At 56.5% G+C, this 27,538-nt stretch overlaps 3 protein-coding genes and 1 non-coding gene across 10 annotated transcripts; 2 read left to right on the top strand and 2 right to left on the bottom strand.

Moving 5' to 3' along the window:
• Positions 1-37: 37 nt before the first annotated feature.
• Positions 38-2,540, top strand: LOC104067745 (complement factor D). The gene is made up of 5 exons (XM_009570530.2): positions 38-236; positions 452-605; positions 825-969; positions 1,347-1,604; positions 2,134-2,540. Exons 1-5 carry the CDS (start codon positions 176-178, stop codon positions 2,305-2,307), a joined length of 792 nt encoding a protein of 263 aa, XP_009568825.2. The 5' UTR covers positions 38-175; the 3' UTR covers positions 2,308-2,540.
• Positions 985-15,618, bottom strand: MED16 (mediator complex subunit 16). Of its 4 annotated transcripts, XR_008447272.1 has the most exons (16): positions 14,101-15,264; positions 13,260-13,367; positions 12,875-13,044; positions 11,592-12,023; positions 10,704-10,809; positions 9,895-10,050; positions 8,944-9,155; positions 8,465-8,671; positions 7,802-8,012; positions 7,209-7,342; positions 6,462-6,654; positions 5,992-6,208; positions 5,503-5,586; positions 4,252-4,453; positions 2,988-3,196; positions 985-1,346 (listed from the first exon to the last, which is right to left on the bottom strand). XR_008447272.1 is itself a non-coding variant. In XM_054050167.1 (15 exons), the coding sequence occupies exons 2-15, from the start codon at positions 14,234-14,236 to the stop codon at positions 4,327-4,329; spliced, it is 2,493 nt and encodes an 830-aa protein (XP_053906142.1). In that variant the 5' UTR covers positions 14,237-14,278; positions 15,548-15,618; the 3' UTR covers positions 3,648-4,326. The 4 variants fall into 4 exon arrangements, 1 of the variants encoding a protein (XP_053906142.1); XR_008447273.1 differs by lacking the exon at positions 2,988-3,196 and having other exon boundaries at positions 986-1,346; XR_008447271.1 differs by lacking the exon at positions 985-1,346 and having other exon boundaries at positions 2,806-3,196.
• A 305-nt stretch (positions 15,619-15,923) lies between these two features.
• Positions 15,924-16,030, top strand: LOC128849303 (U6 spliceosomal RNA). Its single transcript, XR_008447314.1, has one exon. It is a non-coding gene; the product is annotated as a U6 spliceosomal RNA (small nuclear RNA).
• Positions 16,031-16,413: 383 nt separating this feature from the next.
• R3HDM4 (R3H domain containing 4) lies at positions 16,414-27,265 on the bottom strand. 4 transcript variants are annotated; one of them, XM_054050441.1, is made up of 8 exons: positions 26,969-27,265; positions 22,612-22,766; positions 22,319-22,437; positions 20,800-20,920; positions 20,161-20,246; positions 18,614-18,699; positions 18,182-18,263; positions 16,414-17,567 (listed from the first exon to the last, which is right to left on the bottom strand). In XM_054050441.1, the coding sequence occupies exons 1-8, from the start codon at positions 27,010-27,012 to the stop codon at positions 17,538-17,540; spliced, it is 723 nt and encodes a 240-aa protein (XP_053906416.1). In that variant the 5' UTR covers positions 27,013-27,265; the 3' UTR covers positions 16,414-17,537. The 4 variants fall into 4 exon arrangements, with proteins under 4 accessions (XP_053906416.1, XP_053906414.1, XP_053906417.1 ...); XM_054050439.1 differs by having other exon boundaries at positions 18,186-18,263; XM_054050440.1 differs by having other exon boundaries at positions 16,415-17,567; positions 18,208-18,263; positions 26,969-27,260.
• Between the last annotated feature and the right edge of the window lie 273 nt (positions 27,266-27,538).

The raw sequence follows: 27,538 nt of genomic DNA, 5'->3' as shown, positions 1-27,538 counted from the left end.
TTTTGTAAGCTGAATATTGAAACCACTCGGCCCACACTGCGGAAACTCCCCCCGTCTCCCCCTCCATCCCAAAGCTGGACATAAAAGCGAGTCCGAGCCCTGGTCCCGGCCGAGCAGCGTTCATCCCACAGAACCCACAGCTGGGGCAGAGGCACCACCAAGCTCCACTGCAGCCATGGGGCCAAGTCCTGCTCCCATCCTCATCCTCACTTTGCTGCTGGGGGCTGCGGTGAGAGGTGAGCGCATCCCCTAAACCGTGGGATGGGGGGCAGTGGTGTCACCACTACCGGGGGTCCCACCCAGCCCCCGAATTCCTGCTCCATCTGCAGCCCATGGGGAGGGTGTTCAGGGGCACCAGGAGGGGATCCCGGGGGTCACCCTGTCCCGTATGCCACTGGGTAGGGGTAGGGTGATGCTCAGCTTAACCCTTCCTCTCTCCCACCTGCACCAGGGCAGCCCCGGGGACGGATCCTGGGGGGCTACGAGGCTGAGCCCCACCTGAAGCCCTACATGGCTTCGCTGCAGGTGGATGGGCAGCATGTCTGCGGTGGCTTCCTCATCGCCGAGCAGTGGGTGCTGAGCGCTGCCCACTGCACCGAGGACCTGTGAGTGCTGGGGGGTGGCTGCTGGCCTCGGCTCAAATCCTGCTCCGTGGCCCCCACCCTGGTGTCGGAGCACCAGGGCTCTGCTCCTGCCTGCGGTGGGGGTCGGGCAGGGGTTGCAGGACCCTGAGAGCTCCTGGCACCCCATGGAAAGGCTCTCGGGGACCTCATTTCTGTGCCCCATGGGGTGGACAGAGCCCCCACATGTTGCCTCTCTTCCAGGAACGGCAAAGTCTTCCAGGTCCTCCTGGGCGCCCACTCGCTTAAGCTGCCGGAGCCTCACAAACGCCTCTACTCGGTGCGCGCCCAGATCCCTCACCCCGGCAGCAACATCCACAACAACAAGGATGACCTCCTCCTCCTCCAGGTGGGCTTGGGGACCCCCATTAGGACCTTCCTCCCCACCACGCACCCGGCATGGTTCCACTCCAGCAAATCCCTCTCCTCCTTGGGATCCCACTGGGCCACGGCAGGAGGAAACCCTCAAGGTCATGCTGGGCTTGCTCAGTCCCCTCTGTCCCTCCATTGCCACCCATGGGACCGTCCCCACTTCCCTTTGGGCTGCATCCAAACGCTTCTGGCTTTGCCAAGGTCCTTGTAGCTCCGGTTGCATCCCAGGCGTGTGGGTGGATGGTGAAGCGCTGAGCGTGGCCAAGGATGGGACAATCCCGGTGTTGCGACTCGGCTGGGGTCCTGGGCCACCACCAGCTCTCGCTGACTCAAATCTCCTCTGCTTGGTGGCAGCTGGAAGAGAAAGCAGAGCTGAACACACACGTGCGAGTGCTGCCGATCCAGCGGGAGGACAGGGACGTGGCGGCCGACACGGTGTGCGAGGTGGCAGGTTGGGGCACCACCACCCACAGCGGCCATCGGCCGGACAAGCTCTATGAGGTGAAGCGGCCGGTGATCAGCCGCGAATTCTGCAACCGCCGCAACCGCCACGACAACACCATCACCGAGAAGATGATGTGCACCGATTCCAACAGGAAGGACACCTGCAAGGTATGGCTTGGTCCCTGCCTCCCACTCTCTCCTTTCCAGGACAACGAACCTTGTCCGGAGCTGTGGGCAGGGGCTGGGAATCCCTCTGGGGTCTGGAAGAGGCGAGGGCTGGGGAGGCAGGATGGGGCTGTGTCCCCGTGGTGATGGGGGCTCCTTCCCTGTGCTGCCCACTGCAAAGCAGCTCTAGGGAGCCTGGAGACCGTGATAAGGCCATGGGAATGACCCACCACCCCAAGGATACCCATCAAGGGGTCAATGGTGAAAGCCCCCTACCTGCCCCACCATCTCCTGGCAGAGCTGGAGGGCTGGAGTGTCAGCAGAGCTAGAGGAGAAGCGAGGGCTCGCGAGGAACGATGTGACCAATCCCAACCTGTGGTTCCCGGGGGTGAACCTGGTGGCAGGAAGCACTTCAAGGGCTGAAGTTCTGCCCTCCTCAAGCCTTGGGTTGGAGGGCACCCTCAGCTCCATGGTTGGGGAGGGAGCCAGGGCAGCAATCCCTTAGCAGTGCTGATGAGCCTTGGTCCCACAGGGAGACTCTGGTGGACCCCTGGTCTGCAACGGGGTGGCCGAGGGGGTGGTCACAGCCGGCTCCCGCGTCTGTGGCAACTACAAGAAACCCGCCATCTACACCCGCATCGCCCCATACGTAGCCTGGATCGACAGCGTCATGGCCTCTGCAGATGAGGAGCAGGACACTCACTGAGCTGACCCTGGGAACCAGCTCCACGCCACGGCTTGCTGCTGCCAGCGCGGCCACAGCACCCACGCTGCCACTCGGGGAAAGCTGCCCCACCAAGCACCAGGGGCTCCCACCGCCACCCCGAGCTGCTCCCACAGCATCGCTCTACGCCAGGAGGGTGGCTGGGATCCGGGAGCAGTGAAAAACAGGCGGAAGGGGTCCCCAGCCACAGCCTCCTGCTCGCACAGCACAGGGCCTGGCAGGGGGAGGGCAGGGGGGCACAGCTTCAAACGCTGGCGCAAGCAACTGGCTTTGCTGAACGCACCCGTCACGCTGACCACAAGCCACTGCAATAAAGTGATCACAGAATCATGGAATGGTTTGGGTTGGAAGGGACCTTAAAGATGATCCAGTTCTACCCCCCTGCCATGGGCAGGGACACCTCCCACTGGATCAGGGGCTCCAAGCCCCATCCAACCTGGCCTGGAACCCCTCCAGGGATGGGGCAGCCACCATTGCTCTGGGCAACCTGGGCCAGGACCTCCCCACCCTCACAGCAAAACATTTCTCCCTCGGATCTCATCTCAATCTCCCCTCTTTCAGCTGAAAACATCCAATTCTCTAAGGGTGCTGAGCACCCTCAGGTTTGATCTCAGCAAAAGCACAGGGCAGATCTTCCTCGGCAGCTCCAGCCCACTTCCCACCTTGCAGCCAGGCTCTACAGGCAGGTCCTTCCCCACTTGGGCTTCCAACACCCTTACGCCCAGGGAGAGCCGAAGCAACGACTCTGATGAGCTTCCACCTTCTGGAAGTCCGGAAGCAGTGCTGTGCCGCAAGGTGGCTACACCCCGGCCCACCAGGAGGGTGGGAGGCTCCTTGTGCAGTTAAAAGCCCACTCTAACAGCTGAAGGACCTTGAAGAGAGGAACCAACAGGCCAGGTCATCCCCCTGCACATCAAACAGACGGACACATTAGCACCATTCCGGTGCCATTCCCACTAACTGAGGGTGCCCAGTGCACCATCACACCAGGGGAAAAGGTTAGGATTTACATCCCGGGGAGTAAAGCTGTACTCCAGGAATGCTCTCCCTCAAACATGCTGGCTTTGTCTGAAGCTGGAGACTTAAAACAATACTAATAACTTAAATGTTTTCTCGTCCTGTCCATAATAACCTGACAGAATCTTATTAACCTCCCCATCCATTACTGCAAATGCTGACAGCTCCTTTCCCGACAGGGATGCAACGAACAGGAGTTTCCCACTTCTCTTCCCTTCATGCATTAACCATCCCAGCTCCACTTTGCACAACCGAAGTCACACAGAAAACCACTGAAGTTTTGAAAACCAGCCAACCATTCTGTACAAAATTAAGAGAACTTTTATTTACAAAAAATAGCTGCTGGTTCAGTGAAAGCCAAACAGAAGGGTTTGCTCTAGGCAGCAACACTCTCGTGTTCCTGCTCCTCCGGAGGGGGAAGGAATTGCTCTGTAACAACAGAGACTGGTGCGATGGTGAAGTCTCCCATGGGAAGGGTGAGCTTACACAAGGATGGAGAAGCACAAGGAAGACTCAGCCCACGAGGCACTTCCCGAGCAACAAAAGACAGGCACAAGGCACCAGGTCCTGCTCCCCTTTCACCAGGATTGCTGCTCGCCCCCAGCCCGTCACCGCATTCTGCCAGGCCAAGGCTTATGGGGTGCAGCCACTCCCTGTGCTCGGCCAAGAGACAAACACAGCCAGGCACTCTCCTCCCAGCTGACAGAAAAACCTCTGGCATTCATTCCCTTCTAGCTCTTCCCTGCAAAAGAGGAAGAGCTCCCTCCCCTCTTTTTTTACGGCAGAAAGATCAATGCAAGGAAAGCAGCAGTGTTGCAGTCAGCTGCTTGGCACCTTCTCACAGGCAGCAGCAGCATGATGCTTTCCAAGAGCTCAGGAGAGGAGTTGCCCTTCCTTTGTCCCAAACACCTGCAGGGAAGGAAGCTCCGAGCAGCTTTTCCACTTGGTACCCGCTGTTCCCTCTCTGCCGCACTGAAGGCACGCTCAGGAATAGCTGAGGGGCATCCTTCTCCACAGGCCCCCACACAAGCAGTTCTTGATCCAGCGCTGCTCCCACTGCTTCACCGCGGTGACCTTGTTGGGTGATTTCAGCATCGTGACACAGCCACACCTGGAGAGAAACAGAGAGGGGCAGCCAGGACCTGGAAACAAGCCAGTGCTGCCAGGGCATCCACATGGATCATGCGGGAGAGCACGGAATCTGAGAAGGAAAGCAGCTTTTGTCATTTGCAGGTGATGTTTGTTAGCAGTAGAAACCAGCTGAAGCCATGTGAGCAGTTATCTGAACTGAGGAGAGGTTATCTTGGAACAGAAGGCTTCAAGAGAACAGCCCCCAGCTGCTATTTATACATAAAACACAAGATGACTGTCTGCTACAAATGATCTGCTACAGAGACTTTCTATTAAACCCAATAATTAAAGCTAATTCAATCACATGATGAGATGGATGTTCGCTCCTTGCACCATTATTTTGAAATCCAGGCTCTTTTGTGAGGATGGCTGGAGAGGACAGCACAAAGGGACTTCAAACGCAAACCTCCTTTAAAGGTGACCCAAAAATGGCACCATGGATACTGTGATTGTCCCACCAGCTCCTCTCCAGGAACACAGGTAGTTTTATTTATAAACCAGACCTGCAAACCAAGCTGGGGATCTCTCATCACTGATAAGAACTCCTACAGGCCAAATTCTGGTCTCCGTTCCCCCACGCAGCCCCACTGCTCTCAGATTTTTCTGTTAAAGTAGCATCGTATTTATGACACGATGCAGAATCCAGCCCTTAGCTGAAACACAGCTGACTCTCACAGAGCTGGGGTTATTTTGCACTGGGTAAAGTAGCAAGATTTTTAATCTAACAGCCATGCTGCTGCTGTCTCGAGTCAGTGACGAGCATTGTAAGGAGCTCAGTCTTCCAGGTGAGAGATGCCTTTAACACAACCGCAACTGTTTTCTCCCAACGCAAGAGGCAGAGCCGTACACCAAAAACCTTATTATAGAAGCAGCATTTCCTCCTGCAAACACATTTAACGTGAAACGTTACTGGGATACCAGCGAGGCTGGTAAACAGAGACTGAAAGAGCTTTTGAATGACAAAAGGAACATTCTGAGTCTCTGCCAAGGCCTCCTCTGCACCGAATGGATTACAGTGGCATCGCCTACCTGGTACAGGACTTGCACTCCTCTGTCGGGTACGCTCCTAAGTGAAGCCGCCTCAGGTGATCGATTTTAGGCTGTCCAGGTGCCCTGGAGCGGACGAAGAACAAGAGGTTTTCTAGAATACCCCTTTCTAAATGCTGTTTCCAGGACAGCGAGCTGTGGTCAACACAACACAGGCTGTGACTACCCAGTCCTTCGAGCGCCAGGGTAGTCAAGAATGTGCTAACAGGAATCTAATCACAAACAAACGCTTTTTTTTCTCCCCCCCGTTTGTCGTTTCTTTTCAATACTTTAAATTGCCAGCCCACTGCAAGTTAAGAAATGAATCCAAGCAGAGAGGACAAACTGTTCTTGGGTCACAGCAGCAAGGGGATGAGTCAAAAAAATCAAAGGCATCCCAAACCCAGTGACCTCTCAGAGCTGCAGGGATCCCAGAGCCTCTCGACCTCTCCTCTTCTCACCACCCCACCCATTCAGTTCAGATCTCTATACCTGACAAAGGCATCATATTGGGAAGAGACAGAGTGCCCCACGAGGCCAGGAGCCTTCCCAAACTGCAGCCGGACAAGCTGTTTGTTCTGCAGCCTGCTGATAATGCCATCGTTGATGGGCAACCAATCGATATTGGGAATGAGCAACTGGCTGGGTAGGAGGCAACATTCGTCGATCAGGGTATCATCTGGCTCCGTGATGTGATTTTCCTCACGACCTGCATGGAAATTGAAGCCAAGAGAGAGAAGCAGCATGATCTTTAAATTTCCCATTTAGAGATCAAGAGAACTGCGTTCAGTTTCCTCCTCCACCCGCCAACACAGCAGAGAAAACAATAACCCTGGCAGCTGTACTTGCCCTTTCTAAACACTACAGACCCACTCAGAAGTCACTCCCTGCAATTATTCCTTTCTCACACAATCCCCATTAAAGAAGGATTCTTTTGTTCAAGGATTCTGGCAAACACGTACAGCACAGCCAGAGTTTAGTTAGGAGCCTGAAGAGGAGGGACATGCTGTCCTGGGTGTCAGAGGTTGCCGTGTAGACAGGGAGGCAGCTTGGCTTCAGCAGTCCCCAAATACGGATCACCACCATCAGCTCCCTGAACATGCCCAGAGATGCTCCGTCTCGCAGAAAGCTGTGTCCCGGCCGCACAGGAGAGCCCTGAAGAGGGAAAACACAGCTGAAATTGGGCCTTGCATGCAGCCTGCCTCCTTCCTTTTCAGACAACTCCTTCTTCCAAGCACTACACAGCCTGCGGCACTTCCTGACGGAGGATGCCATGGTGGCCAGAGGATCATACAAGGATTCATAGAATAGAGTCATGGAATGGTTTGGGTTGGAAGGCACCTTAAAGTCCATCCAGTTCCACCCCCTGCATGGGCAGGGACACCTCCCACTGGATCAGGTTGCTCCAAGCACCATCCAACCTGGCCTTCAACACCTCCAGGGATGGGGAAGCCACAACTGTTGGGGCATCAACAGTTTAAACAGGTCATGCAGCTACCAAGTGCACTTCTCTGAACGCAGCTGCCACTGATGCCCAGATGGGCACAGAAAGGACCATTCTGTATTTCTGCCGTTTCTAGCATTCTTCTTCCAGCTGTCTGTTTCAACAGGAACACCAGGGTCGTGTGTGACTTGCCTAAAGCCACCTGAACACTGCACACAGATTGTTTTTCCCTGCTGGGTCCGTTCACAGGAGCCCAGGCTCTCACCTGGTTAGGAAGGCTGGCCAGCAGATAGAGCACAAAATCTCCCACCCACTGGATGAGCTGCTGCAGGGACTGCAACGTTGTCATCTCCAGGACAAATTCTTCCGTCTTCAGGTTAATCATCACCTTATCAATGTCTGAAACAGAAGCAAAACATCTCTTGGCTCAGGACGAAGATCATAGAATCATAACCATGGAATGGTTTGGGTTGAAAGGGACCTTAAAGCCATGCAGTTCCACCCTTTGCCATGGGCAAAGATACCTCCCACTCGATCAGGGGCTCCAAGCCCCATCCAACGTGGCCTTCAACACCTCCAGGGATGGGGCAGCCACCACTGCTCTGGGAAACCTGTTCCAGGGCCTCCCCACCCTCACAGCAAAACATTTCTCCCTCGGATCTCATCTCAATCTCCCCTCTTTCAGCTAAAAACCACTCCCCATCACCCTATCCCTGTACTCCCTGATCAAGAGCCCCTCCCCAGCTTTCCCAGAGCCCCTTTCAATACTGGAAGCTGCTCTAAGGTCTCCTTGCAGCCTTCTCTTCACTTCTCCAGGCCGAACAGTCCCAACTCTCTCAGCTTATGAGCAATCACTACCTATATCTGTGATCTTGGAGCAGACCTCGGTGAGCCGGTCGCCAGGACTCTTGTCCGGGGTGTTGAGGATGTGTGGGCGCAGCAGCGATTTCAAGGTGCAGCTTATGGCGATCAGGAACAGCTTCGCATGGTAGTCACACACACGGGCTATCGTGCTGGAGGAGAGCTTGCAAAGGGAGGCCTTCATGGCAACAATGCGCGTTGAGAGGACCTGATCAAGAGAGACACCAGGAAAAGTACAGAAGCAAAGGCAGAATTAGCATAAGCTCATTAAAGCAAGCTGCTTTCTTCTCTACTCTCCATTTCTGTCACATGAATGACAGGAATAGTGAATAGTGTTCTACGCATGCGAGTGCTGTTCTGTGCATGGACAAACAGTGCTATTGTTCCAAGAATCATTGCCAAAAATAGATTTTCCCATCTCACCCGCAGTTTCTAACAGGTAAAGCCTCATTAACGTTACTGAAAACGAACACTGCTTAGACAGAGGTTCTTCACACTTCACGTACTGCTTGAGTAGAGTATTTGGAGACAGCAAAGCCAGGCAGACAGAGCCATCTGTCTTCTCTGCACTGGCAGTTCCTCCTCTCTCCTCCCAATCACGGAGACCCCTCTCTGTGCCCACCCTCTGTGCTAAGCCAGGGAGGTTCTGCCCCAGCTGACCTGCTGCAGGGCCGCATTCTGGCGCATGTACTCCTCATGCAGCTTCTCCACCAAGTTCTGGACCATGTTGGGTTGGACGTGGAGCAAGATGTCCCACCAGTCGTAGCCAGTGACCATGCAGTATTCCAACAGGAAAAGCAAGTGACGGAGGGACATGTTCATGTCCAGCACATGGCCCATAGACGGGGAGATGCGAAGCATGCTCAGCTGAAGGGAGGAGGCAAAGGAAAATCGATATCAAAACCTGGGCTGAAAGGATTCTGTGAAGCTGTAACACAACACAGGGCCAGCTGCACCTCATTCCTGACCCAAAGATACAACTCCTGCAGTAATAGGATACATCCCTTCTTGTTTAACACGGATCACACAGCTGGAAGTAACATTCCTACCATTTTTCTGAGTGATCCATCGCCTCTTTGAGAGACAGACAGCCTGGATGCTAACTCCTTCCACACCCTCCCTGTGACAAAGCACATTACCTTCCCGTGACTGTCAATGCCAGCCAAGGCCAGAGAGGTCCAGGAGAGCTGCATGGCTTTGAAGTGGACCAGGGGCCCAGCAGTTCGCTGCCTTTTGATAGTTTGCTCGTCCACCGGGCGCTGGGAAGAAGAGCCATAGAAGACGGCCATCATTTGCAAGGACAGGCGATGGACAATGTGGACACTGCCATCGTGGAAAGCCAAAGCCAGACCTGGGAGGAGAAGACAACCGAGGCTGAGCAAGAGACTACTGCCAGCACAAGAACCGTGTTCAGTTTTGGGCCCTTCACTACAAGAAGGACATTGAGGAGCGGAGTGTGCCCAGAAAACGGCAATGAAGCTGGAGAAGGGTTTGGAGGATAAGTCCTATGAGGAGTGGCTGAGGGACCTAGGGTCGGAGAAGAGAAAGCTGAGGAGAAACCTCATAGCTCTCTGCAGCTCCCAGAAAGGAGGTTGTAGTGTAGTGGGTGTTGGTCTCTTCTCCCACGTAACAAATGATGAGAGGAAATGGCCTCAAATTGCACCAGGGGAGGTTTAGATTGGATATTAGGCAAAATTTCTTCACTGACAGAGTGGTGAAGCCCCAGCAGAGGCTGCCCAGGGCAGTGGGGGAGTCTCCACCCCTGGAGGGGTTAAAAAACTGTGCAGACATGGCACTTCAGGACATGGTTTAATAGGGATGGTGGTAGTGGACTGACAGTTGGGCTGGATGAGCTTAGAGGGCTTTCCCAAACTTAACGATTCTATGATAACTCAGCCCTCGCCCAGAGAAGCTGCCACTACTGAAAGCCCACCTCTTTCCATGGAAATGAAACGTGATGGCTCTTTAATCTCTGAAAGCTTTTCTATCAGCATTTCCTATGTTTTGTTCCAAATTCCCAGTTCACAAGATGAAGAAGGTAAAGTTTCAGGCAGAAGCTACATGGGAGAAAGACAACAGAGGCTCCTTACCCAATCCAGGGAAGAACTTAGTGTCATTTGCCACCTTCAGATCAGTGTTGGTGAGGGAGATGGGCAGTTTTGGCAAAGCCACGGCTGAAACGCGATCCAAGTCATTTGTGGCCGAAAGAATCCGCCATTTCAGTATCATGGGCTGCTTGTCTCCAACTTTGAAAAATAGGAAATAAGTGAGACCTCTCGCCCTGAAGCGACCAGGAAACACAGCCCCCTCCCAGTTCCTGCCCACACTCCCCAACCAAGCGGGATCACAGCTCAACTACCGTCTGTGCATTCATCCTACCACATCTCCCCGATTCTTTTTCCTGATCTCAGCAATTGTACAAACAATGACTTGTTTTGCTAAACCTCTCGATGGAAGGCTCTGCTGGTGGCAATAAAAAAAATTCCATGTGGAACAAACCTTTCTATTTCACTGCAACAACCTGCATGGATTTGATTTTGTTACATTTGAGATCAGGTGGAGAAAACAAGCAGACTGAGTAGCCCGATTAAACTCGCAGGATCTTTTCCCTTTGGAAGGCTCGGCTTGCTCAGTTCTCAGCGGGAAGAGCAGTGGCACAGCATAACACAGAAAATGTCTTTTATTGAGTGAAAGTAACAATTTAACCACTCCCTGGAAACCAGCAATTTGTTGCCTAAGATGCAAACAGATGGAATAGAGCACGTGACTGAGAACGCCTGGAAAATAAATATGGGATTCTAGACAATCCCATACAGCTGATAATGGATGGAGAACCTGTCTTGTGTTTTCACACAGACCTGACTCACATTTTTTAAGAGTATTCAGCATGGAAACTCACCCACGGGGGAGATTTGCTGGAAGATATTATTGACTGGCAAGCCCTCTTTCCGCAGAGACCAGCACTCCACGATGCTGCTGTTTTGGTTGGAAGCACAAAGCAACACCTGCAAAACAGAAAGCCATTCTGCAACCACAGGCACACACTTTGCAATAGGGAACGATGCTGTATCCAATGGCTTTTTCTGCCTCTCTCCTCTATTTTGAGACACCTTCTTCTAATTAGTGGATATTCCACTAGGGAAAACGCAGAGGACTGTAGTGGCAATGCTTAGTGGTGAAGTTCCTGGTTGCAGCCAGGAGAGAGGCAGAACCCTGCCGTGTGTTAGCGCAGCCTGTACCTCTCCACATCACTCACACCACAAACTAAACGTAAAGCAAACTGAGCTGACTTGGAAGCCAGAGCAGATACTAATGCTTCAACACACGACTCTGTCCCACCCAGCAGAGAGAGGTTGGGTGTCACTGAGCATTCCAGAATCACGTTTGCAATCTCTTGGCAAACAGAGTTAAGCTACTAAATTAAGCGACACAGATCAGGAGCTCCATACATTCTGCTGCTTTGAAGCCAAGACCTAAACATGTAAGTCTTCACATCCCAGAACCTCCCGGATAGCCGGGCAGAGCTCCCCTAACAACCAGGGCCAGATCCAGAAAATAAACAAAGCAAAGCATAATCAGGCTAATGAAGGACAGGGCTTTTCAGGATGCTCTTCCCTGAACTGGAGGGCACGATCTGCTTGACAGCAATGCTGAACCAGCAAAAACAGCAACAGGCATTGCAGGACACAATTATTCAACTCCAGAGCCCTGTGGGGAAGCCAAAGGTGAAGCAAACAGCCATTTCCTTGCTGTTCTTTAACTCCCACTTGCTTTAGCAAATGCTCACCTGCTCTGACATGTCCCGAGCCAGGAATTTGAGGTGAGTGATGGCTGGGTATTTGTCTTTGCGGGCAGGGTCCGTGGTGCAGCGCATGAAGAGGGAAGGCAGGATTTCAGTGTCTATTTTGCATTTCTCATTCACCACGCTGACACAGACTTTGTAGAACTGGACAGGAGAGGTGCTGCTGCCATCTGAAGTGGCCACCACGATGTTCCCCCCACCGGTGAAGGCAACGTCGGCCAAGGCAACGCGACAGCGCAGGCGGCACAGGCTCTCTGTGGATGTTAGCACTTGCCCATTGGGCTTGAGCAGCGAGACGGTCACCAGCCCACTGATAGTGACAGCGATCCAGCCCTCCATGGGCTTCCCACCAAACAGCGTCAGCGACGGAGAGAACTTGACCCTCGAGAACTTCTCACCGAAGTTTGATGCTCCAGACTGTGAACAAAGGTCAACAATACAAAGTTGTCGGCGCCTGACACTCACAGTGGGCTCACGGCTGCCCGGTGCTCCTCAGGAAGTTGCTGCAGCACCGTCTGCATGAGGACACCAAGCCCAACAACACTGGAGTGGCCCTTTGGCCCCACGTCAGAGCAGTCCCAGCTGTGCAACAGCACAGGAACACACCAGCCCCTCAGCAAAGCCCTCTGAGCACCCCTGACACAGAGCTTCAGAGCTTCTCACTGGTGTGGACCTGGAAAATCAACAGCCCCTCTCCCTTTCTGCAGCCAAACCCAGCTCTGACACCAACCCTTCACGTCCCCGTGCCTTGGGTTCTCCAGCGTCAGAGAGAGGGAAAAGCTTCTCTCCATGGGACACCAAAACAGTTTGTGTTTAAAAAAAATTTAAGCAGGTAACGTCTTCTTGGCAGAGCTGCTTTTTGAGTCAGACAGAATTAGACACGTTTCTAAACGAGCAGCTTATCTCCACACAGACACACACAGCTCCCAAATCCCTGGATCAAACCTCAGGACCTTGAATGCATTTCTTCTGAATTATTACTGGTAGGCAAAGAAATACTCTTATCTCCATCTCACAGCCAAGGAAAACAAAGCAGACAGACTCATTTAAAGCAACAGGAGAAGTGAGGCATCCAACCCGCACTGCAATACAGCAGGAACCAGGAATCTGCCTTCTCTTTTTGACTGGAAAAGCTCTCCTACTTAACTTGCCCAAGGCCACAGAGGAAGCCCAGAGCAGAGAGGAACACAAACAGGGCTTTCTCACACCCTGTGTTGATGACCTGAGCCAGCCTTCCTGTCCGGATCCCCTGCACGGCTGGGACAAACCTTTTCCACATGCAGAGCCAGCTTCACGCCGTTGTGCAGCCAAGACAGGGCCACAATAGGGTCCCCTTCCACCGCGCTGCCTACTGTGCTCTCCCAGCTGTTGGCCAAGTGATCGGTCATGCTCCAGCACTTGATGTGGCCGTCCGCGTCCGCCGAGAGCAGCCTGGAGCCTACGGCAAAGGCACCACGTGAGAACCAGGGAGTAGAGCCAAAAAATCAGCTGGGAAATCACACCACCCCAGTGCAGTTCCAATGGAGACAGCCAATCCATGGCTGTGGAGCACGGACAGACTCCCTCTCCAAGGCAAACGGTTTACTCTCGTTTTAGGAGTGCACACGTGTAAATGGTGGGACACAGGGGTAATGAGAAGGGATCCAAGCTCACCTGACTGATCCCACTCCAAGCAAGTGATGACTTCAGTGTGGCCCGAATTAACAGAATAGACATCCCACGGGTGTTCCGTGTCAATGATATGGACCATATGGGTAAGATCTACAAGAAAAGAGAATTGAATCTCTGTCCCTCTTTACCACCCGGTGCTCCCAAACCCATGAAGCCTCAGCCAGTGCACCGGAAGACACAAATTGTTTCTCATCAAGCAGTTTTGGGAAGGATAAGCCCCTTAAAGGGAGCTACAGGAAAGCTGGGGAGGGGCTCCTGATCAGGGAGTGCAAAAAAAGGACAAAGGAGAATGGTTTTAAACTGAAAGAGGGGAGATTGAGATGAGCTATTGGGAAGAAAAGTTTTGCTGTGAGGGTGGGGAGGCCCTGGAACAGGTTGCCCAGAGCAGTGGTGGCTGCCCCATCCCTGGAGGGGTTCCAGGCCAGGTTGGATGGGGCTCGGAGCCCCTGATCCAGTGGGAGGTGTCCTTGCCCATGGCAGGGGGTGGAACTGGATGGGCTTTGAGGTCCCTTCTAACCAAACCATTCAGTGATTCTATGACAACAACCATGCTTGGCAACTCCTGAGAGGTACCAGCTCAGAGTTTGCCCAGGTTCAGCAGATTAAGAACCACCCCCCCAGGGAACAAAACACACGTTAAACCTATGGAAGGGGAGAGAAAGAATAAGCACACTTTTCTTGTGTGGATTTTTGCAGCTGTGAGATTCTGGGGTCAGAGCAGACCATGGGCTGCCTGGCCTGGCATTTCCTGATGCCAGCACTTGTCTAAACATTCTGGGAGTTTCCAGGAGATGCTACCCAGTCTTCTGCAAGCACGCTGTACCTTTTTCCTCCTCATTTTTGAGGTCTGTGGTGAAAGCGATGAGGTTGCGGCAGGACCACGCGCACACTAAAGGAATAGAGGGACAGTGGTTGCTCTTCGGCTTTTTCTCCCACTCGCAGACGTACGCCAAGTCCATCGCACCGCAGGCCAGGCCTGGCGCTCCACTGGCCCTGGGACCCTGTGGAGAGATTAAAAGCGCTCACTCCTCCCTGGAAGCAAGAGACAGCCAGTCCCACTGGTCCCAAGCTGTCAGCAGCAGCCCAGTTACACTGGGTACCCCTGCTAGGGCTGCCCAGGCCTCAGCAATGGCACAGGGAGAGGGCATCAGCCCCCATCTCCTGAGGGGTGAGCACCCTGGAGCCAGAAGAGTGGGCATCCAGTCCCAGGGGGGTGTGAGGAGGGATGAGCCCCACAACAAGGTGGGGAGAGGGCATCAGCCTCCAACTCCCAAAGGGTAAACACCCCAGAGCTGGAGAGAGCGGGGACCCACCCCCAGGGGGGGTGAGGGGATGCAAGCCTGGGCAGGGAGAGGAAATCACCTCCAGCTCCTGAGAGGTGAGCACCCTGGAGCAGGGTCAAGTAGGGACCCAGCTCCAAGGGGGCGTGAGGGGAGATGGGCCCCACATCAGGGTGGGGAGAGGGAATCAGCTCCCAGGGAATGAGCACCCTGGAGCAAGGGCAACTGGGGACTAACCCTCAGGGCAGGGAGGGAAGGGGGATGCAGCCCAGCCGGAGGGAGCAAGCGAGCCCCCCACCAGGAGAAGCCTCGGTGCCCCCGGGGCCGCAGCACAATCGGGGAACAGGGTCTGCGGCAGGGGCGAGGCGGGGGGCAGCAGAGAGGGGCTGCCTGCCGGGATCCCGACTCCAGGGGGTGGGGGGGCCCCTCTCACGGCGACAGTGGGGTGCAGGGCCCCGGCGGGTCCTCCTTCTTCTCCCGGTGGGGGGCACGGGGCCTGCAGCGGGGGCGAGGCAGGGAGAGCAGGGCGGGGGCTGCCTGCCGGTGTACAGACCCCACAGTGAGTGGGAGGGGTGTTGGGGGTCCCTCAGGTCGGTGTAGAGGTGCGGGGTCCCGGCGGGGGCGGGCGGCCCAGCCCTCCCGGTGAGGGAACCGGAACCTACGGAGCAGAGGGGAAGCTACCCGCCGGTTTGTCAACCCCACGGCGAGCGAGGAGGGCTGAGGGGACCCCCTGGCCTCTCAGGTCGGTGTAGGGGTGCGGAGTGACGGTGGGGCCGGGCGGGCGGGCGGGCGGCCTAGTCCTCCCGGTGGGGGGACCGGGGCCTGCCCCTATCGGTGGGGGGAGACGCGTCTGCGGCGAAGGGGAAGCAGGGGGAAGCTGCCAGCCGGGGCACGGACCCTTCGGCGGGTGTAGGGGTGTTTAAAGCCCTCTGCCCCCCCTCCCCCGGTCCTCTGGGCGGTTCGGAGGTGCGAAGCCCCGGCCCCACTCACCGGCCCGCGCCGCCTCCCGCAAGGACCCAGCCCCACCCCCGCGGGCTGCCCCCGGCGCGCCTGCTCCCCACCGCGCGCTCAGGCACTGCGACGGGCAGCCCGGGGCGGGGCCTTCAGGCTGGGGGCGGGGGAAGCGCCATTCAGTGGCTTTAATTTGCATAGATGCCTATCCAGCACACTTTGCAGCAGCAGTGCATGCATAACAAGTAAATTTGAAGATTTTTATAAAGATGAAGCAAAATAAGTGCTCAAGAATTTGGAATATCATAGGATAATCTCTCTACTTGTGTACTAATAAAAAAAAAAATTAGTTACCATAACCTAAATATATTGGGTGTTTCGAGACTTAAATAGCGTCGAGGTGAGAGCAGGTAACGTGCTCGCTTCGGCAGCACATATACTAAAATTGGAACGATACAGAGAAGATTAGCATGGCCCCTGCGCAAGGATGACACGCAAATTCGTGAAGCGTTCCATATTTTTTCCTCACCGTGCTCAAGGAGGACCCTCTTTTTCCCACCCTTTGGTGCCCGGGGCACCCCGAGACCTAAGGGGGGGCCAGGTCTACCCCTGAGCCAGGGCTTGGGGAGCCCTGGGGGCCACCAGCAGCCCTACAGGGTGCAGGGAAGGAGAGGGCACCCCCAAAACTACCCCCCCCAGCCCATGGAAGGGCACCCTGGAGGGGGAGAAGGTGCCCCAGGGAGGATGGGGGTCAGGGACCCCCTGCCCAGGGTGAGGCAGACCCCCCTGATTCCTTAGTGTTCCCTATTTTGGGTATCTGCCCCCCTTTCCTCCCCCCTCCCATGACTTCCCCACTCCCTCCCAGCACCCCTTCCCCACACAAAGACAGAGTCAAAGCCTGGGAGCACCGCAGTTTATTGTTCCCCAGTCACAAAAGTGGCTTAAGGGGGCGGGGGGCTCCCCCCCACACCCTCCAGGAGACAGCCCTGGGGGACCCTCCTCGGTCAATGGCATCATGGTAGAGCAGCAAAGACCCCCCAGGAGGTGACAAGGCATGGGGGTGCAGAGCCACAAAGACCCCAGCAGGTGACAAAGGATGGGGTGCAGAGCCACAAAGACCCCAGCAGATGACAAAGGATGAGGGGCTCTGCCCCCTCTGGGGGTTCCCAGAGCAGGGTCCCCCACTGTGGTGAACCCCTGGACGCACAGGGACACATGGGGACACCCATTCTGTGCCCCAGTGGCACGCAGGCTGCACCCCTCCAGCACACACTCACACTCACACTCACAATTAAAAACCAAGATATATTACAATTAAAACCAGCCCTAACACAGGCTGCGAGGGCACCAAAACACCCAGGAGCTCCCTATAACCCACCCTGGAAGGAGCTGAGCCCCAACACCCCATCCCGGGCACGGAACTGTGGGTGCTCCCGAGGAATACAACAACCCCGAGGCTCTTCCGCTCGCTCAGCGTTTGCTCAGCGGCCGCGAGGAGCTGCATCAGCGCCGAAAAATCTGGACAAAAAAAACCCACATCACCCCATCAGCGGGTTTGGCCCAACCCCGATGATTCTGAAAAGCACCTGGGTTATAAATAGACACACAAATAGTTCCACGGAGAGCAGAATTCCGGTTGGGAAGCAAATCGGAGAACAGGGGTGGGGAGAGCGAGGCAGATGATAGGCACCTGCTTGGCCCCACGCCTCTGGGCGCTATCTGCCAACGCAGGCGTGAATTCCCGCATCCCGAAGGCTCGGCTCCATCACCCATCCTGGAGGAGAGGAAAGGATGAGCCCTTTGAGGAGGAGGAGGTCCACGCTGCCCTCAGCTCGGGCAAGCGGAGAAGCAGGCGAACGGGCTGGATCCCGAGGGCCAACAGGGTGGGAAAAACCAGGAGCGGATGATGGAAGCCTTCAGCACACAGAGGTCAGCGTAGGGCGTCCCTCAGAGCATCAGCTCATCTGCTCCAGGTAGTCTGAGAGCAGGAGCTCGGGGCGCAGGAAGACGCGGTGTTTGTTGCTCACTTTCATTTGACGTTTCCCTTCGATGTCTGAACCTGAAGGGGAGGGAGAGGGAAGAGGTTACCATCCCCCTGTCCTCCGCAAAAAAAAAAAATGATCCAGGACCCCACGGGCCACAAATGTGGTGGTCCCATTCCAGCTTGGTAGCAAGCACAGGTCCCACAAGTGCTCTGCAAAGGTGACAACTGTCCCTCCCGTCCCTCTCCACGCATCCCTGCCGGCACCACAGGCTCCGGTTCACATCATTAGCGCTCTCCCACTGTTCTCCGCAAGAAGCTGCTAATGAAACGCTCAGCAGCTCTCCTCCCCTGCCTTGGCAACAAGACTTTCCCGGGAAACCCAAGGGCACGGCCGCTCTTTGTGGAAGAACGGCAGCAACCGCAGGAGAGGGAACGTCGCCAACTTTGGACCATCCATCCAAAGCCAGGACCAAGAGGAGAAATGGCAGCACCGCTGGGAAAAGGTTTCAGCCCTCAACGTCGCCACCAACGCCGGCAAAGCGGTGCAACCGCAGCCGAGGTTCCCGGTGGAGGCAGGAGAGAAGGGTTATCTGTGAACCACAGCGCAAGGTGGGGTTGGGAGGAGGAAGGGAGGAAGAAGCCGAGCTGGAGAGCGGAGATAGCGATGAGGAGAACAACAACAACACAACCAACCAACCAACCACGAGGCTCTTACTGGCAGAGACGAGGTCCATGTACTGGCAGAGCGCGTGGAGCAGGAGTCGCTCAAAGCTGGGGGAGATGGGGCACGGAGTTAGAGCTGACGCATCCCAGACCAACATCTCCCTCGTGTTGTCCTGCCCTCGTTCCTCCACGGACCCATGGATCAGAGATGAGGAGCACAAAGTGCCACAAGTCCCCTGTGCAGGGATCCCCCGGAGGCTCCGCAGGGACCAGTCCGGTGGAGTGTCCCAAGTTGGAGACCTGAGCCTCGCCAAGAGGTCTCCTTTGCTCCCAGAGCCACGCGGGGCAGCTCTAGGGTGCAGGGACAGAACCCTTGCGCGTGGGGTTGCACAGCTCAGGACCCCAACTCCGCTCCATGGGATGCGGGGATCCCCGCACAGCCCGAGCTGAGGAAATACCTGTTATCCATCAGCGCGGTGTAGACGGAGTGAGGGGTGACGGAGAAGAAGCCCAGCAGCTCCTCCTCCAGCCCTTCCAGCGTCCCCTGCAAGGAGAGACAGGGGCTGTCATGGAATCACAGAATCACCAGGTTGGAAAGGACCCATTGGATCATCGAGTCCAACCATTCCTAACACTCCCTAAACCATGTCCCTCAGCACTTCATCCACCCGTTCCTTAAACACCTCCAGGGAAGGCGACTCGACCCCCTCCCTGGGCAGCTGTTCCAGTGCCCAATGACTCTTTCCATGAAGAATTTTTTTCTGATATCCAACCTGACCCTCCCCTGGTGGATCTTCAGGCCATTCCCCCTTGTCCTGTCCTCTGTCCCTTGGGAGAAGAGCCCAGCTCCCTCCTCTCCACAACCTCCTTTCAGGCAGTTGTAGAGAGTATGGCCGGATTCTGCTCAAACCCTGCAGCCAAGAGCGGGGTACGGTGCTCACCAGGTGTACCCCAACATGGGCCAAGCCCCGATAAAGCTCTGCACCCCTCGCAGCCCCCACATTTTGCCTTTGAGGAGCCGCTGCCCCAGCCAGGGACCAGGCAGAGCCACAGACACTTTGCGACCACGGCCGCAAAGCCCAGAAGGACGTGGCCTCCAAGGAGTCGCTGCCAAGGAAACCATCTGGATGCAAGACGGAGGGAAGGCACAAAGAAAGGAAACAACTCCCTTCTTCAGCCCCTGAGGCAGGGAAGAATCCATCCCCTGCCAGCTCCGTCCTGTGTGTGCCAAGGCTTGGCATCGTGGCTCATGTTCAGAGCGGCAGGAGCCAGGAAAGCCTCGTGCCTCGCGTCTCCTTTTCTCCCAACAGGCAAAGATGAGCGCGGATGCAGAGCTCTGCAGCACCGTGACCCCAGAGACGAGAACAAATCGAGCAGAAGTCGGGGGCAAGAGGAGCCGAGGCTGATTTGTAGAGACTCTAATTAATTAGAGCAAGGAAAACAAAGCAGGAAAATAGCACTGCTGAGAGGAGGGAGCCGCGGAGCCCAAGAGAGCAAGGGCTGGGCAGGCAACTCTGCTCCCCAGGGCTACTTTTGCCTCTCCATTCCGGCTCAGTTGTCTGTTCAGTGGTTTATACAGTCTGACCCCTTTCCAAATGCAGTTGAGTTTCTCCAAACATCCTGGTGAGGACCATTCCGAGACCCCAAACGCTCCACCGCTGCCCCTGGGGGCAAACACGCTGGATTTCCCCCCCGCCACCCGCTGCTCACTGAGCAAAGCCTGGGAAACAGCCGCCTCAAAGGGTCCTGTAACTACCAGAAAAATCCAAACGGAGCCGGGAAAACCCATCTGCGCGGGGAGCTGAATGTCTGTTTGCAATCAGCCACCACCGCGTAGGTCATATGAGAAGCGGAGCGCGTTCCCCAAGAGCTCAGCTGAAAGCCGGCGCTCATCGGGCTCAGAGCCCACGTTCAAGGGCAGGGGATGGTGCTGAGGATACGGCTCCGGATGAAACCGCAGCCCTGCGTGCTCCAGCCCTGCCACCCCCAGCAGCCCCCGGCTCACCATGGGGATCCGACCCCGCTTCAGGGTGGAGCGAAGGCGGCGGCTGATGCGCTGGAAGCACTCCTTGGGCGTGTAGGCAGGGTGCTCTGGAGCCAGCAGAGAGAAGATGGAAGGGAATTGGACGTGGCTTGAATCCCCAGCACCCAAAGGACAGCTCTGGTCACCACATCACCTCTCGGAAGGAGCCCAACGCCCCCCTGACCACCCCAGAGGAACCCAGCTGCCACCTCCATCCTTTAGATCTGCTCAAAGTCACCCCCAGCCCAGCAACATCCTCTCCCGCAGAGGAGCATTTGGAGACCGCTGAGATTTGCAATTGGGGCACATCCATCATAGAATCACCGGGTTGGAAAGGACCCACTGGATCAGCGTCCAACCATTCCTGACACTCCCTTAAACCATGTCCCTAAGCATCGCCACAGCCATTCCCGCAAACCCTCCCGGCTCCACAGGGGCATTGTTGGGCATAAATCCTTCTCCACTGTGGCACCCGAAGGCTCGGCTCCGTCATTCCTTGGGCTTGGCACGAGCAGGTGGCACAGGCAGCAGGACTTGGCCCTCGGGGAAGAGCTCCCTTCCCAAAATACATGCAAGGGAGGAAAGGAGAGGTTCTCTCCACCCATCGTCCCCTCCCAGCACCTTTCCACTTGTCTTCGTTTTTGATGGGCTTCCTCTTGTGCTTCTTCCTGGCCTCCTCCTCCAGGTAGAGCAGGACTCGCTCTTGCTCTTCTCCTGAGCGGTTCATGAAGTCATTCCAGATCTGGCAACACAACCCACGAGCTCCAATGCAAAGGTCTCTGGGGAGCAGCTGGTGGTGGGAAACCACCCTCAGAGCCCAACCTGGCCCCCCAGGAGCCTCCTCTGACCCAAGGACAGGCCAAGCAGAGCAGGAACCGCGGCTCGGAGAAGGAACTGGGCTGGGAAGAACCCTGCAGCTGTGATGCTGCCCCAACCACCACCAAGGCAGAGCATAACAACGAAGAACTTTCTCCTTGTCTCTGCAGCTTCTGATTGTCCATTAAAGCTCGTAGCAACTGCTCGGGGAAGAGATGAAGATTTAACACTCAAGAGTCAACATCCAAAGATGGTTTGTTAATGTTTACTGGGAGTCCAAGTGCTGACACAACTGCCCGCCCGTGCAATCCAGCCTCAAATCCAGAGCTACATCAGGCACCCCAAGCCTGGAGCGAGACAGGAGCTCTGCAGAGCCATAAGTGGTGCAGATCGCTCTGCAGCCAAAGCCCTGAGCCTCACACGCGAGAGGAGATGGGTTTCAAAACCCCCGGTTACAGAGCCGGTATCGCAACACCGGCTGAGCAGCGTGAAGCAACACGGGGTTGGGCAAGGGGCCTGTTTCAAAGAATGGTTTGGGTTGGAAAAGACCTCCAAGCCCATCCAGTTCCACCCCTGGCCATGGGCAGGGACACCTCCCACTGGATCAGGGGCTCCAAGCCCCATCCAACCTGGCCTGGAACCCCTCCAGGGATGGGGCAGCCACCACTGCTCTGGGCAACCTGGGCCAGGGCCTCCTCACCCTCACAGCAAAACATTTCTCCCTAAGATCTCATCTCAATCTCCCCTCTTTCAGCTGAAATCCGTTCCTCCTCATCCTCTCCCTGCCCTCCCTGATCCAGAGCCCCTCCCCAGCTTTCCTGGAGCCCCTTTCAGCACTGGAAGCTGCTCTAAGGTCTCCCCACAGCCTTCTCTTCTCCAGGCTGAACAACCCCAACTCTCTCAGCCTCTCCTCCTACAGGAGGTTCTCCAGCCCTCGGATCATCTCCGTGGCCTCCTCTGGCCTCGCTCCAACAGCTCCATGTCCTTCCTGTGCTGTTTCGGAGGAAGCACTGCAGCTCGCCCAGCATCACTCACTCTGCAGATACAACGCTGCGTGCTGGGCACTCAGCACCGCTCCATCAAGCTCTCCTGGTCAGGCTCTGAGCAGGATCCGGCCCTTTCACCGCAAATTTGTGTGTATCCTCCACAAAAAGATCTACCTGGAGGACCCCCATCCCACAGGCTGCAGGAGCCCCAGGATATGACCTCCCAGCCTCAACCCTGACGCTGGGCAGGAGCCGGAGCACAGCAATCCGCGCCAGGGAAGCAGAGGGAAGAAGGTGTGGACACCAAGTGTTGACATCCCCAGCAAGGCTGCACCTACCTCCACGTAGCTCTCATTGTTGCAGGCTTCGGTGAAGATGCTCGGGGTGGCGGAGTGGGCGAGCTCTCCCTCGTCGCTCCCGCACTCATCTCGCTCCAGAAGCGTCATCAGGTAGCGAGCTAGGAGGAACGAGCAAAGCCCTTGAGAAGGACGGTAGTGCCCTCAGAGAGCCCCTGTACCCCAGAACCCACCAACCTGCCGGGCAGCAAAGGGTTTAGGGGCAGCGGCAATGCCCCAGAGACAAGACTCAGCCTGGGAAGAGTCCACGCTTGGAATCTGCCCTGGATCCTTACTGTTCTCCAGCCTCTGCAGGCTCTTGCGGCCCTTGGCCTTGGGGATGAGGTCCGAGTTGCGGATGGCTTTGTTGATATAATACTGCTTTCGCTTGGAGGGGGAGAACCTCTTGGATGGAGAGTCCTCCAGCGGCGGCAGGCAGTCCTCGATCCTCCTGCAGGGACACAAAGCACGCGGGACTGAATCCTCCGACCTCCCTGGGGCAGCTTCAGCCGCGCAAGGACACAGGGGGAGCCCACGGTGAGGAAGGCAGAGCATCAGCGTTGGTGCAGAAGGCACCGCATCCTCCTTCTCGGGTCAAAGTGAAGAGCCTCACGGCACCCCATGGAGCCCCGGCTCACTCCAAGGATCAGAAAGATGATCCGAGGGCTGGAGAACCTCCTGCAGGAGGACAGGCTGAGAGAGTTGGGGTTGTTCAGCCTGGAGAGGACAAGGCTCTGGGGAGACCTTCAGGGCTGAAAGGGGCTCCAGGAAAGCTGGGGAGGGGCTCTGGATCAGGGAGTGCAGGGATAGGGCGAGGGGGGGACGGTTTTGAGCTGGAAGAGGGGAGATTGAGATGAGATCTTGGAAAGAAATGTTTTGCTGTGAGGGTGGGGAGGCCCTGGCCCAGGTTGCCCAGAGCAGTGGTGGCTGCCCCATCCCTGGAGGTGTCCAAGTCCACGTTGGATGGGGCTTTGGAGCCCCTGATCCAGCGGGAGGTGTCCCTGCCCATGGCAGGGGGTGGGACTGGATGGGCTTTAACTTCCCTCTCAACTCAAACCATTCTATAATTCTAATTCCATGGTCAGCGGCATGGAATTGGGTCGAGGTGCACTTAGACACAGGAATGGAATGATTCTGTGAGTAAACTAAACCAAGGGATGAGCAAGAAGCTCGCCGGGCATTGGACACAACCGCTTGGATGCTGAACTTCACTCAATCTCCCCAAAGTCAGGAAGTTTCGCTTTCTTTTCAGTTGTTCACCAAAGTCTTTGCATCACGGTTTCCGCAGGTTCCCTTCAGCGCAGCCGAAGGAGAGCAAAGGAAACCACCACCACCACCACCGAAAGAAACCGCCATCCTCCAGGAGTTGCCCTCCTTCCTACCACGCTCAAACCTCTCTGTCCCCACTGCGTCCCCTCCTTCCCAGCGCTCGGAGGAGACCCAGCGCCGCAATCCGGTGCTGGCACAGCCGTCCTCAGCAGCCACGGCACGGCAGGCTGTGCCACCCGATTACAACCCGGGACGGCCGCCAGCTGCTTACCCGTGCCAAAGCCTTGATTATTTTTTTTCACTCCCTTCCCCGAGACAGAGGCAGAGGACAGAGTCTTTGCTGCTGGGAGGGCGCAGAAAAACAAGCTCTGCCCCCCCCAGCTGGCGAGAAAACAGCAGAGGTGGCATTGGGAGGAATATAAAAGGGATGTAGGTATCCCTGGTGATGATAACAGATGGGGTGGGGAGCTGTAATCCAAGCTGCAAACAGAGAGCGACCAGGGCTTGAGGATCAAGTTTTGATACAAAGGCAGCTAAAAAGAAAATAATAGCAAGAGTCGCCTTACCAAGATCCTCAGTTCTGAGCTTGGAATACACAGAGCTGGGCAGCTGCAAGCCTGGCACTGCCAGGAGCTGGGATGGCTCAGGGGCACAGCCCCAGGGTGGATGCAGTGCAGGAATTGTGGGATCATGGAATGGTTTGGGTTGGAAGGGACCTTAAAGATGATGCAGTTCCACCCCCTGCCATGGGCAGGGACACCTCCCGCTGGATCAGGGGCTCCAAGCCCCATCCAACCTGGCCTGGAACCCCTCCAGGGATGGAGCAGCCAACCTGTTCCAGGGTCTCCCCACCCTCACAGCAAAACATTTCTTCCCAAGCTCTCATCCCAATCTCCCCCTCTTTCAGCTCCAAACCCTTCCCTCTCATCCTGCTCTTGCACTCCCTGATCCAGAGCCCCTCCCCAGCTTTCCTGGAGCTCCTTTCAGCTCTGAAGAGAAGGAATCCAAGGCAACACTCAGTCAATATTTACCCTCTTTTCATAGCCCTAACTCCGGGCAGGAGGACGGCAGCGAGGGCTCACCCTCCAACCTCTGCCAGAGGCGGAAAGATGGTAAAAGTAGCTGTGCAAGTGTCACCAGGGTGGGAGCAGCCCCAGCGCTGCCGGGACCCCCTGAGCCCAGGTCCCCATCTGCAGAGCCGCACATCTCTTGCTCCCAAAGCCTCCAGGGCTGTTTGTCCGGTGCGAGTTTGGCACTCTGCCTCGGTGCCCTGCGTTGCCACGTCGCCGTCCGGCACTGCCGCCTGTGCGTGCCAGTGCTTTACAGAGCTGCAGGATTCATTTCCAGCCCGGGCCATCCACAGGTGACGGTGACCTTCGGCCGGCGCCAGCAGAGCGGGGCTGTAACGGCGTCAGGCACGCAGCCTGTGTCGGGTGAGCTCCGCTTTCGGTGCTTTACTGGTGCCTTCAGCCTCGGATCCCTTCCTCTGCCACCCACGGCCACCGTCACCTCCAGGGAGCAAAGTCCCAGTCCCAGCGACCAGAACCAATATTGAATCCCAGTAAAGAGGAGACAGGTTCCCAGTATCACTTATTCCTGGTGACCAGAACCAGTACTGAATCCCAGTAAAGGGGAGTTGGGATCCCAGTATCACTTATTCCTGGTGACCAGAACCAGTACTGAATCCCAGTAAAGGGCAGTCAGATTCCCAGTACTGCTTATTCCCAGAGACCAGAACCAATATTGAATCCCAGTAAAGGGGAGTAGGGTCCCAGTACCACTTATTCCCAGGGACCAGAACAGACACTGAATCCCAGTAAAGAGGAGACAGTATCGCTTATTCCTGGGGACCAGAACCAATATTGAATCCCAGTAAAGAGCAGTCAGGGTCCCAGTATCGCTTATTCCCGGGGACCAGAGTCAACCTTGACTCCCAGTAAAGGGGATTAGGGTCCCAGTATCGCTTATTCCTGGGCACCAGAGTCAACACTGACTCCCAGTAAAGGGGAGTCAGGGTCCCAGTATCACTTATTCCCAGGGACCAGAACAGACATTGAATCCCAGTAAAGCGCAGTCAGGTTCCCAGTATCGCTTATTCCTGGGGACCAGAACCAATACTGAATCCCAGTAAAGCAGCGTCAGAGTCCCAGTATCGCTTATTCCCAGGGACCAGAGTCACCACTGACTCCCAGTAAAGGGGAGTAGGGTCCCAGTATCACTTATTCCTGGGCACCAGAAGCAATACTGAATCCCAGTAAAGGGGAGTAGGGTCCCAGTATCGCTTATTCCTGGGACCAAAACAGACACTGAATCCCAGTAAAGGGGAGTTGGGTCCCAGTATCGCTTATTCTTGGGGACCAGAACCAATATTGAATCCCAGTAAAGGGGAGTTGGTTCCCAGTATAGCTTGTTCCTGGTAACCACAGCCAACACCGACTCCCAGTAAAGGGGAGTCAGGTTCCCAGTATCGCTCATTCCCAAAAGCGGAGCCCCAGTGACTCCCAGTAAAGGAGCCCAGCAGCTCCAGGGCCACTGCCCAGAAAGTTTAGCGGCTTGTGCTCCACTTCTTATTTGCAGGTAAGAAACAAGAAGCCGCTCATCTCCTTTGAGGGGATTTGAAACCAGTTCCTGTTATTTAGTGTTCAGCAAACGGGGACGCGGCCCCAGTGCCAAAGCAGAGCCCCAAAGCCAGAGGGGACAGCTGCGGCACGGCCCTCGGCTACCCCGGCCTGGGAGCAGTGGCCACAGCCCCAGACCCTTGGCTACCATGGCTTGAGAGCAGTGGCCACAACCCCAGACCCTTGGCTACCATGGCTTGAGAGCAGTGGCCACAACCCAAGACCCTTGGCTATCATGGCCTGAGAGCAGTAGCCACAGCCCCAGACCCTTGGCTACCATGGCTTGAGAACAGTGGCCACAACCCCAGACCCTTGGCTACCATGGCTTGAGAGCAGTGGCCACAACCCCAGACCCTTGGCTACCATGGCTTGAGAGTAGTGGCCACAACCCCAGACCCTTGGCTACCATGGCTTGAGAGCAGTAGCCACAGCCCCAGACCCTTGGCTACCATGGCTTGAGAGCAGTAGCCACAACCCCAGACCCTTGGCTACCATGGCTTGAGAGCAGTAGCCACAGCCCCAGACCCTTGGCTACCGTGCCTTGAGAGCAGTAGCCACAGCCCCTTGGTCGCCACCCCGAGACCCCGGGGGGACCCTCGGCCGCCCTCCTGTCCCCAACGCACACCCGTGACCTCGACCCGGGTAATCGCTAATTAGCCCCATTATCCTAATGACAGCTCCCGCCGGTCCGGGCGCTCCGGGGTCAAAGCTCTCCCGGGACCCCCCGGGAGCAGCCCTCCCTCCCCTCCCCGGGGTCAGCACTCACGGGTAGGGCTCCTCCGCCCCCGCTCCGCCCCGCAGCACCACCATGACCGGTTCGGTTCCTCCCGGTACCGGCGGCACCAGCGGGAACTCCGCTCCCCGACACCTCCCGCAGGAAGTGGCGTCAAACAGGCGGGGCTGGAGGGATGCGTGCAACGGGAGGCGGGGTCATACGATACGGGGAAACCCTTTCACCGGGGCTCCGTAGTTGCTGGAGCATCCCCGGGGCTGCGGTCCCTTTAAACCTCCCGGTACCGGCTCCGCCGCAGCGGGGCTCGAAGCCGCGGCGCCCGCACGGCTGCACTGCCACCATCGGCCATGTGGCGGCGCTGCGGTCCCGCCGCGAGTGTTATTTGCATGCGGCGGCGGCGGCGAACCAATGAGGAGTGGCGGGTGGGGAAAAGGAGAGAGACTGACCAATGGCATCACGAGGCGGGGTCTCGAGGGGCGTGTCCAGAGCAGAGAGCCAATGGGAAGGAGGGGCGTGTCGGCGCCGGGCCCCGCCCCCGCCCGCGGGGAGAGCCGAGCCGTGCGGGCACGGAGCGCACCTCGGCCCCGCCGCTGCCCCAGCCCG

The sequence above is a fragment of the Cuculus canorus genome, chromosome 27, assembly GCF_017976375.1.
Source record: "Cuculus canorus isolate bCucCan1 chromosome 27, bCucCan1.pri, whole genome shotgun sequence".
NCBI classification, from domain to species: domain Eukaryota; kingdom Metazoa; phylum Chordata; class Aves; order Cuculiformes; family Cuculidae; genus Cuculus; species Cuculus canorus.
This window is presented reverse-complemented; position numbering and strand designations above follow the sequence as displayed.